At 38.3% G+C, this 11658-nt stretch overlaps 1 protein-coding gene across 1 annotated transcript in view; it reads left to right on the forward strand.

The window, feature by feature from the left end:
• LOC113228742 overlaps window positions 1-7503 on the forward strand; it is a 123951-nt gene extending 116448 nt beyond the window's left edge. The window contains exons 7-15 of the mRNA XM_026462107.1: window positions 367-477; window positions 692-793; window positions 1143-1301; window positions 4725-4866; window positions 5094-5248; window positions 5530-5640; window positions 6037-6156; window positions 6297-6407; window positions 6898-7503. Coding sequence (XP_026317892.1) covers window positions 367-477; window positions 692-793; window positions 1143-1301; window positions 4725-4866; window positions 5094-5248; window positions 5530-5640; window positions 6037-6156; window positions 6297-6407; window positions 6898-6905 — 1019 coding nt within the window. The 3' untranslated portion in view covers window positions 6906-7503. The remainder of the gene's footprint in view (window positions 1-366; window positions 478-691; window positions 794-1142; window positions 1302-4724; window positions 4867-5093; window positions 5249-5529; window positions 5641-6036; window positions 6157-6296; window positions 6408-6897) is intronic.
• The last annotated feature ends 4155 nt before the right edge of the window (window positions 7504-11658 follow it).

Below are 11658 nucleotides of genomic sequence, written 5' to 3' on the forward strand. Positions count from 1 at the left end.
GACGGCGTGTGCCTATGACTGAAATAATAGTTAATACTATACCTCTCGCCAATAGTGCAGGAAAACATCGTAGTGAAATCTGCAAGTCGAGGAAGGTTCACAACTCTTGGAAAACATGTGAAACCCCTCCTAGACTATAACGTCTCGGAGGAGACCCATGTCCAGCAATGAGTTGATGCTGGAGGTAACGATGATAATAAGACAGTGCCTAGTTGTACCGTCAGGGTAAATTTTGAGATTTCTTCGTGTACTTATCTTTTAAGAATGACATACTTTTAGGTACCTCCCAACAGCAAATTAAATAAACGAACGATTATCATACTGCACTAACAGTAACCGGCCATTCGTCTTATTGTGTCTCCCCAGAACCAGTTCGTTCAGTATATCTGTCAGTCGATGGGAGGCGTCTGGACGCCGGGAACACGTGGATACCCGTCAGGGAAAAGGCCATCCTCGAGGTGCGCTGCGTCGCCGAAGGTATTTACTTTGTTGCCTTGATAGAGTCGCGTCGAGCTTTCAGCGCTCTGTACTTTTAATATTAAGGAACCCCAGCTCTATCAGCCGTATTAATGAGCACAAGACACCATTTCAGCGGTTTTAATTCCCAAATTAATTTGCCTTTTTGTAATTTGCCTCAACGCCATTCCCCATTCCACATGGTTCGTTTACACTGTCTGTTGTTAAATTACAGGCGGAGTGCCTCCCCCGGAAATGAGCTGGAAACTGATCTCGCCCGATGGCACGCTCGATCCCCGCCCTTATCTTCGCACGCATTACACCAACCACTCCATAGGTTTGTGATGACAAAGTATTACTTGCACGAGAACCTAACGACTTTTATTTCAAATTAATTTTTGTTTGAGGAAGGAATTAAGGGAATTTGAGAAAAGTTTGCAACTACTTTCAGACCAGTCGTAACTAGTGAATTGCATCGAAGTCGCTAAGGCGTATTTTTAAGGAACGTTTCAGGCTCGAAGGATACTGGATGATCGTTTTAGAACAATGCAGAATATAGCAAATATATGTGGATGACCTACGTATTTGTCAAACTTGTAGGTAATTGTCGAAGAAAGTACTCTCCTCGGAAACCAGCCAAAAAGTAAGTTCTTAACGAAACGTCGCTCTGTTCCTGGTTTTGTTAGAGGGCATGGCGTGGTCGCACGAGGAGATGACAACGGCGCGTGAGCTGCACAACGCCTCGCTGATATGCTCAGCCGACCAACGGCAACCGAAGCAGTCGCAGCCCGCCCCCGCCGCTGCCGACGGCGCCCTCACGGCCAAACTCGAGATCCGCGTCACTTGTAAGAATCACATTTTTTTTGCTCAAAATAGAATGAAAGTAGATGGAACTCTGATAGTGCCCATATTCTCCTAAACCTGGCGTGCAAAATTGCACCTTAATTTAATCGAATTATAAAGGCAACAAAATGTCTATTGGTAAGACATGTACAAACAGATGTGTTTAAAATACAAATAATTAGTCAATCAATAGTAATAACAAATGTGTTATTGTTAATACAATAAATAATTATTAATGTCAAACCTCAGGAACAATTTTTATGTCAACATGAAACTTTGTCCTTAGGACACACTCACAGTCTATTCTCGAACATATTAATTGGTAAAATTTAAATGTCCTTTGGTAAGAACATTACATATTTAGATGCTGTACGTAACACGCATGTACAATCTTGTAGGATCAGCGTCACATCGATTGACCGGTTTAGGTCAACGCCATTGACTTACAATTATAGTCAACGCACTCGAAATGAATAAAAGACGGAATGCACGCCGTCTCACGTTCGGTCCTTCATTTATCATTTTAGCAGTTATTCTTAAAGATAAAATTCCCAAATCTTTAAATATAGGCGCACACATAGTGAAATCCCTGTCATTAGCCCAACACAATTTTTAGAGTTATAAACAAGTTCTTACAATCAGTTCATAATTGTACCCCAACTGAAAACTGTAGATTATGATGCATTTTGCAACCTCCTCAAGACGTACTCGTAACCTTGTCACTTGTCTTTATAGTACTGACTCTACGTGTTGCGACCAGTTGCTGCTACTATCTATTTCCACGCCGAAGAATAATATCCAGTTTGCTCCCTGAATACTAAAATTGTTTCAATATACTATCAAATTTAATTTAGTTTGTCTAAATTAAATGAATTTAGTTTTTGTGAAAGTAGTTTTAGTGAAAGCAATTTCAGTGAGACTTGGTGTTTGCCAAACTAGAAAAAAAAACTTTGATCTGCTACCAGAACCGCTGTCGCCAACACACACTATCACAATGTTAAACACTATGAAATCTTGATAATGATGTGTCGAAGTTTCTAATTTGAAAAAGTGTAACAAATTGTGGCCTATTTATAAAATTTTAATTTTACACTATTGTATGTCGTATCGTTGAAAATTCAATTCCTATTTATAATTTCCAAGTTACGAAAACACAGGCAGACATGACATTAACTATGACCATATTAATGATACCCTCTCTAAGGTAGTTTATTGGTTTAATGCTGACAATTTATTGCTTAATGCCCAGAAAACATGTAAAACATGGCAAAATGTGTTAAATTTGAATTACGTAACGTAAAATCGACTAGTCCAAGCATAGAAATAAACGGAGAAAAGTTAGACCTTGTTAATAAATCAGTCTTCTTAGGAGTGACCATAGATAGTAAACTTCAATGGTTTCCACATATATCTTCCCTGGCCAACAGATTGAGCTCCGCTGCATACGCAGTCCGCAGAATACGTGAGCTTACCGATGTTGGTACTGCTAGACTAGTTTACTTTAATTACTTCCATAGTATAATGTCCTACGGGATTCTCATGTGGGGTAAAGCGGCAGATATTCAAACTATATTTGTATTGCAAAAACTAGTCTAGGCTCTCGGGTTTCTCTCAGAGAAAAGTTTAAGGAGACTGGTATCATGACTGTGGCATCACAGTACATTTACTCAAATATTTTATATGCCCGGAAAAATATACATAATTTCAATAAGAAAGAAGATATCTATAATACATATTAACCTTAGAGCTAAGCCCAAACTCATGGTACCACGATTTCGTTTAACCAAGGTAAACAACTCTTTTATGGGGAACTGAATACGTTTTTACAATAAGATTCCGGAGCATATATTAAGTTTATCATTTCCTAAGTTTAAAAACTACATTAAAAATATTTTGATCGAAAAATCATATTACAAAATCGAAGACTACGTGTTAGATAAGGATGTTTGGAAAGACGACACGGCTCCAGAATCCACACAAATTTGATTCAAAGTGGATTCCATAGCATTTAAAGAGTTTTTTGCTTCTTCTTCTCAGGGAGGTCAGCGTAGTGAACGAGCAGTAGCTTAAATGTGACGTTTTCAAAAATAAATTTATTTTACCTATGGAATAAATAGACTTTGACGATGTTCTGAAATTTTTCAATGTGCTACCATCTAGCGGTTAATAGCTAAAAAACTTTTTGATCGAAAAATACCGACAATATATATTAAATCGATTATTTCATGAAAAAATATCGATACTTTGATATATCTTTCTTTTTTACTCAAGCCGCTCAGTCCGCCATTTTCGTTAATTTGCTTTGTATGTTATGGACGTGTCAATTATTTATATTATATAATATATTATGTTATATCGTTGAAAAATGTCTCATTTTGCTACTTTCAAAAATATTAGAAAAATATAATAAAAATAATAATCTCGATATTTTTTTAGTATCAATTTCGATGTTTTTCTCAGCAGCCACAGCAAGTGCTATGTGAATATTTATAAACAATACCAATTACATGGTGTGTGGAAAAATATAAATAGGTAGGTATGTACAAGAATATAAAATTATAAAATAATACCATTGCTGGTATTGGGTACTCTTGGCAGAACCTCCTAGCCGAATTAACATGACGGTTAACTCTTTTCTCTCTACATCTTGCAACAGGTGACCATGACTACTTTTTACCTGATCTTTCTTTAGTAAAATTTTCTATAAATTCAACACGTCGTGTATATATATTTTGGAAATATGTGTTGGTTACGACTTACTGACTTTGAGAAAAATATCGAAATATTAAAATATATTTCTCTGGATCAATTTCGATATTGTTTGTAAATATTAAAACGATATATGTCGATTTTTTTTTCAATTGCCCATCTCTACTGAACCCAAGTTTGCCGAACTCCGCGTACTGTTGGCACGCCTGTCACGCCCACTAATCACTTCTATTATTATTATTAAACAAAGATCAAACAAAAAGAAAAATTCCTTTGACCCGACACGACACGAAAGTTTCCTTACTCTTCCAACTGAGGTACAGGTCGAGTTAACAGGTTGACGAAATTCTTTTTGTGTCTGTTATAGATCTCTGTCTTGAGTTTTTTGGCTTTCGTCGTCGTGTTTGGTCTTTGTATAAGTAATTATAGCAAAGTGAAGTTATTTTACGGAAAATATATGAACATTACACTTCTTTTGTAACTATAGTGGAAAAATAGGGTGGTTTGCATTAATATTAGACATAACCGATTGATGACTTTACCACCTCAGTCAACCGTGACTGTGGGAAATGTAAAGGGCCTGAGCGGTTGGTTTGTTTTGAAAAACAAATATACGCGATTTAAATCCTGAAAAATAGTTTCGTTTCTTATGTGTAACAATCGTGAAAACTAAAGAACTCGATACACTTGTATTTATTGTTCCGTGGTGTTTGCAGACCCGCCGTCGTTCGTGATCTCGCGCTGGCCGGGCTTCGGCGTGGCGCTGATGGCGGGCGCGACGGCGGCGCTGCGCTGCGACGTCGACGCCAACCCGCCCGCGCGCGCCTGGTGGCTGCGCGACGACGCCCGCACTAACAGGTGCTCCTCCACTTGGACGCTTTATTCAACAGAGGATTCTATAGCTCATTCGGCTACCGTTTCGTATGTCAAAAAGGCATCAAGGTTTAGCCAGCGGCGTAAATACCAAGAAATTATTTCCTTTAGTGCACGATCACTACGGAAAAGTCTTGGTGTTATTGGAAAAATACGTGGATTTACCTTCAATACAAGATTACCGGCCGATGTAAAATGATCTCTTCTTCTAGTTCTCCACCACCTGATAACAACGCCGCGGAAGCACCAGGCACGGCAACGTTACGCTGGGCGGAGCTGCGCCCGACGCACGCCGGGTGGTACCGCTGCCGCGCCACGTGGCACGACACAGAGTACTCCTCTATCGGGTACTACCTCAACGTGATGCGTTAGTATCTACTCGCCCACATAACTCTCTTCCAGCGTGACCACCGCAACCGTATTCTCATGTAGTCTCGGTACGCGGGAAGAGAACCCTTTTGAGCAATTTTAAACCTTACATCGCTAGTAAATATATCGCGTCCAACTTTTACGTCCCGCAAATAATACACATGCCAGAGTGGCTGGAATTTTGTCGACTGATACCACTGTTAGTAGTTGTACATCAAAACTACACGGCAGATACTTAAGAATGAACTCTGAAGCACATGTTGTCGATTACGTGTACAGCGCCAATGGAGGGCGTGCCGCCGCCCACGGCCCAGTCGGTCGATGAGGAGCCAGAGCATCAGAAGGTGGAAGTACCGTTGGGCGGAAATGTTCAGTTGACCTGCCCCAAGGGTAAGCCATTTTGCTCTATGTTATCGATGACATTACAAATACCTGAGCGTCTGGACTCTGAGACACAATGAACTAGATATAATTCTATACTGAGATATATGCAAAGGACTACAGTCTTATGTTGTCAATAGTAAGTATAATTAATTGGATGTTAGCTGCCACAGAGTAAAACTATCACAACGAGCAAAGTTTCTTCATTCATTAGCGAATATCGTGATTAAAAATATTCGCTCTTTCCAAAAAGCACTGCCAACATCCTTTGACAAAAAGTTGCATTACCGTTGACGTAGTTCGTACGGCGGTGCTATGGCATGTGACCTTGTGAATTGTAGCTGTGTTTAATAACGAGATACCGTTGAATGTAGGACAAGTTGAAGCATGTGAGTGGTGTTTCAGGCAGCGTGGGCTGCTGGTGGCGCCGCGTGGTGGGCAACGCCAGTGCCAGCGGGTGGCCGCCCGACGCACCCCAAGGCGGTTGGGCCCCCGCGGGCTCCCGGCACGCGCACGGCGTCTTAGGTAACGCCTTTACGAGCCATACAAACAACGCTATAAAGGAGACCCGCTCCGTATTGTTTACCTTTGGCACTTACTTTACTTATTGAAAACGAAATAGAGATAAACTGTATTTTGCTAATTGTTGACTCTCGTTCCCGTAGGCATCAAGGACGCGATGTACCAGGAGGGAGGAGAGTACCACTGCATCGGCGCGCGCGCACCCGATGTTGACAGGATACGGGAGCTCAAACGAGTCACGTTGAAAGTTACCGGTTAGAATTTTTCAAGGTTTATTCGAATATAATAAAAATATTGAGATGAAAACCTGGCTACGGCAAATAAGTAATGCAAGTATCAAGTTTGAAAAGAAGAGTGATGTTTACATATCAAAACCTGAAATTTTACAGTTATAAAAAATGAAATTTCAAATTACATTCTCGTAAGTGTACTGCGACGCTATGTAAATTTCTTTAATTTTATTTCTCAGAGGCGCACTAGGGCCCAGTTTGTAAATTGCCGTTACAGCACGCAAGATAAATATTCTACTTATTATTAATGTCGGTAGCGTTTCCCCAAAATCGAATGCCTTATTTTGGGCGTGCATTTTAATTGGCAGAGCTTAGTTCCCAATTTTTGAACATAGGGACGTTTGTACATTGTTCACGATTTGTCCAACAGCGGCTGAGCAGAAGACGGAGGACCGTGTTGCAGAAATGCTTTGTCATTCGACATACGACGAACGATGTGAACGTTCTTTCACAGATTTATGAAAACTATGCCGGAAGTGTACCTGCCATCGACATACTTTCAGCCGAAGGACGTCCTCCACTTCTATGCAGATCTCCTCGAAACATCGCCACGAGGAGCGGTCTAGTGTCCCTTGAGTTACACATTTTTAGACAAACTTGTACCTACCGGCGGGGACGAGCGTCAACTAAACTAAAAAAATACTATCGTAGGACGTATAAAAATACAGAAACTGTTCCCAAATAGCTAATCATGCCTTAGGAAACGGTTAATGCGAAACTGTAATAAGACAGACCCGTAGACGTCGAGCTCGTTAAAATTCAGGCCAGGCGTCGATCTGAAACGCGCAGTAAATCAAATCAAATCAAAATAACCTTTATTTCATAGGTAAGCATTATTACACTTGAAATCTCACATTGGTTAAACTCTACCACTCATTCGTATGGCAGATTCCCCTGGGAAGAATGAGCAAGAAACTCTAGGGGTTGCTCTTTGTAAACGCATTTAACATTTACAATATATATACGAGTATTTATCTGCTTTCAAACATAAATCGAGACTAAATCCATAAGCTGAACGGGTTACTACCTCGGATTTTTGTCATGCCAGTACGCATCTTACCTTTAGTATAAAGTTTTTGTTTCACTATACTTTTAAACCTCCTGAATGGCAAATTTTGAGTATCAACCGGAATCTTGTTATAGAAGTGTATACATTGCCCCTTAAATGAATTTGTCACTTTGTGAAGACAACTATCAAGAACAACTAATTTATTTTTATTCCTCGTATTGGTGACAGATGTAACCATCTGTCACTATTTTTCATAAGAGATTACTATTCCTCTTAACATAAATTACATTTTCATAGATGTACTGTGACGCTAGTGTAAGAATATTAATTTCCTTAAACTTATCTCTCAAAGATACTCTGGGGCCCAGATTGTAAATTGCCCTAACCGCAAATTTTTTGCAGGACAAAAATTCTAAATTATGCATCAAATATATGTTTCATCAACTCAACACCAGGGTCGGTTATAGAGCGACCCCGAGTGAAACCAAATTGTTTAGGAGACATTAAGTTATTACCATAAAAATGTGCACACATCTGATTTAGGATCATTTTTTCAAATATTTTACTGAGAGGTGGTAGTATTGATATAGGTCTGAAATTGATGGGGTCTGACATACTATCAGATTTGAAAAGTGAAATTTACTTTGCTTCATGAGGTGACGAAACACTATCATCAACACATTTGTTAAAGACACAGGCTAAATAAGGTGCAATACAATCAACTATAGAACTAGTTACTCTGACTGAAAGACCATCAAGGTCAGCAGTATTTTTTATGTCTATAGACTTTAAGGCTTTAATTATAAATGCATGACAGAACCTTAAATTAGTAATACTAACTGCATTATTATCTTTTAGTGAGAATTCAGCGGCTGTGGGGGATGAATTCAACGACTTAGTAGTCAAAATTGAAACGTCAGTAAAATAATTTTCAAATATATTAGCAACTTCTGCGTCTGTGTTTACAATTTTGTCATTAAATCTTACTTTAAAATCTATGTTACGAGGTTTGACCCTTCCAGTTTCGCTGTTTATAATATGCCAAGTCGTTTTTACTACATTCGCGCTGCTTTTAATTTTATTATTTTTATACATTGCATTGGCTGCAACACAAACACGTTTGAACATTTTCGAATACTTCCTAACAAAATCATTAAAACTGTTACTAGTGTTATATATAGATCCTTCCATCGTAGAGATCATATAGCCTTTGTCTACTTTTATGAATTTCCACAGTCGCCCAATCACTAAATTTGAATGAATTATTAATGGTTATGAATTTGGACTTAAAACATTATCACGTTCAGTTTTCACTATGTTGAAAACTGAATTATACAATTTATTGGGATCGTTAACGTACGGAATGTCAGTTAGTTTAAGCATTACGTTATTTCTATAAGCTTTAAGTCGACCATTGTTTATCGGAACACATGTGATATCCTTTTTTGGCACTTTATCAACAGTTATATTAAAAGTGGCCAGTTGCCCGCAGTGATCAGACGTTAATTTATTATAATAGATTTATTACTAGGCACGGCGTTAGTATAAATGTTGTATAAACAAGTGGCTATAGTAGAAGTTATTCTAGTAGGCACCAAGAAAAGATTCTCAAGATTATAGCATTGGAAAAATCATATGAGCCTACTGCTAGCACTAGAATCTTCCAATAAGTTAAGATTGAAGTCACCACAAACAGCAATATATTTATTTGGATTGTTTAATTTGCCTAAAACTTCATCTAATATTTTTTCAAATAAAACGTAAGATGAATGAGGGGATCTGTACACGCTTAATACAACAATCCATTCAAGTTCTATGCAGGCTGACAATATCTGAACGATCTTTGAATTAAATTACAGTATAATTAAATTACTTTTTCATAAGAATTAAAGAGCCGCCATGAATAGCTTTTTCTCTGTTGAACGAACTAGCCACCTGGTAATTGTTGAAGCTGAACATGAACTGATGTTTAGATAAAAAGTGGTGCTCAGTAATACAAAGAATATCAATATTATTACAGTTAATAAATAATTCTATTTCTATCTTTGCCTTTCATGCCTTGAATATTTTGGTACGCCAAGTGTAATATACAATTTGTTTTATTTCTATGACTTTTAGGTTGGTTTTTTACTGTCACTGTATTGCAAGAGTATTTCTCCGTTGTCTTATAAATTCTTTTAAATAATTGGGAATTGAATTATTTTTAACAGATTGATTAATGTCAGTACACTAACCTATGTCAATGGACTTGCTCAATAGAAGCAGCCGGTCTGGTAGCCGACGATTTGGCTGAACTGTTAATATAATATGATAGCAACTCTGCTATCTGTCCCCTAAAGAACCAATAATATAATGCCTATCTTTAGTCAAATAAAAATATTTACTAATAAAATTATTAGTATACATAAAATGAAATTTACTATAATGAAATGTCAAGCTGTTTAAGTTATGCCTAATGCTATTTTCACTTGTTGTGAGGCTATTGCTGAAGGGAAAACCGAACAAAATAATTTCTATTATATTAATTAAATTATTTAATTGTGAAAAACATAGCATTCAATCTTTTTTGTTAGATTTTCCTTCTCTGCCAATTAATATTATTAAGGTAGTGTTTTGCTCAAATTTACTTGACAAGATGCTATCTAATATTTTACAGGAAGTTGCACTTGGCATGAAAATGTTTCTTAATTTAAGTCCTAGGTGGTTAAGTTGCAAACCTACATTTTTACCCATTTTATCACTGTATATAAGAATATATTGAATTCCGTTTGAGCTAGGTGCGGACAAGGAGGATTTTTTAAATTCCATACAAGGTTCTGCACTAGCAATAGGGAGGGATCAGTGACATACACGGGGGAGGAAGATTGTGTTTTTGTTTGTTCACAGTTACAAATGTGATTGCTTGTTAAATAACCTAATCTATTATTATATTTACATAAATCTAACAACTTATCCGTAGCCAATGTGTGTTCCTTAATTACCTGTTGTGCTATTTCATATTTTTGAGTCATGAACTGTAATTAATTTATTAACCTATCTAATTCTGACTGAAGACGCTGTGTGTCACATACATAACTTTGCCTATTTTTTTCAAGGCTTAGAGCACAATCTCATGCAACAAGTTCTGACGTCATTTTCTTAAAGTTATATTTTTACAAAATGCTGCCTTTTTCTTTATTAATTTGTTTGTACTGGAAATATATGTATTAATTTTAACATATTTTTTTATTACAATTTGCAGTTAAAGCTGTTGAATTTAATCAGTGATCTTCACAAGTCAAATCAATAGTGATTGTTTCTAATTTGGTGGGTGTTACAGCAGAGACCTTAGTGGGAGCGCTGCTGACCAGCTCATCAAATAGGGACTGCACCTGCGTTGCTGATGTTCGTCTTTCGCTTGTTCCTATACCATTCGCATCGCGTAGGTCACATTCTAATGAAGATATGCGCGCAAGGGCCTCTTCAAATGCACGACTGTTTTGGTCGAATCCATCTACCACTAGCGGCAAATTGGTCTTTTTGATGCTGTACCTCCGTACCTACTGTGTTCGAGCCATTCTGCCATAACACTTTTTAACTGCCTATTCTTTTTTTAAATGTCCACTATTTCCTTTTCACTATTGTTTCTTTCCGTTAGTAATTGCTTATTCATTGTCTTTGCTGTTTTCATTTCTTGCAAAGTCAATTGGAGTTTATCCGCCAATTGACTTGAAGTGAAGCTGAATTGAAGTGACCTGAAAAATGCACATGAATGTCTCTAACCAATATATTTACTGGCATAAATTATGTATAAAATAACTTTATTGGTAAATCTGCCTCGCTACCACGGATATTATTTCTTAAAAGACACTTTTTAAACAAGTTCACCGCGCCGGTTAACCTAACGGCTTCACGTCACTCTGGTCACTAACGAAAGTGTTAACTCGCTGCGCGTACACGTAAACAGTATATAAATAGAATTTGTCGGGATATTATCGAGTCACGAGACGGGTTTTCACTAGAACGACACGGAAAAGTATGAAGCGATTTCACAAGACCACGGAGCCCTACGGCCGCCAGTTAACCCGTCCGTCCGCGCAGGCGGCGCGACGGCCACGGCGCTGAGCGCGGAGCCGGCGGCGGGCGGCTGGCGCCTGGAGTGCGGCGCGTGCGGGCGCCACGTGCGCGTGCTGTGGCTGCGCGGCCCGCGGGGCGCCGCGCCCGCCG

Source organism: Hyposmocoma kahamanoa, unplaced genomic scaffold (assembly GCF_003589595.1).
Source record: "Hyposmocoma kahamanoa isolate Upper Pololo Valley unplaced genomic scaffold, ASM358959v1 240, whole genome shotgun sequence".
Classification (NCBI taxonomy): domain Eukaryota; kingdom Metazoa; phylum Arthropoda; class Insecta; order Lepidoptera; family Cosmopterigidae; genus Hyposmocoma; species Hyposmocoma kahamanoa.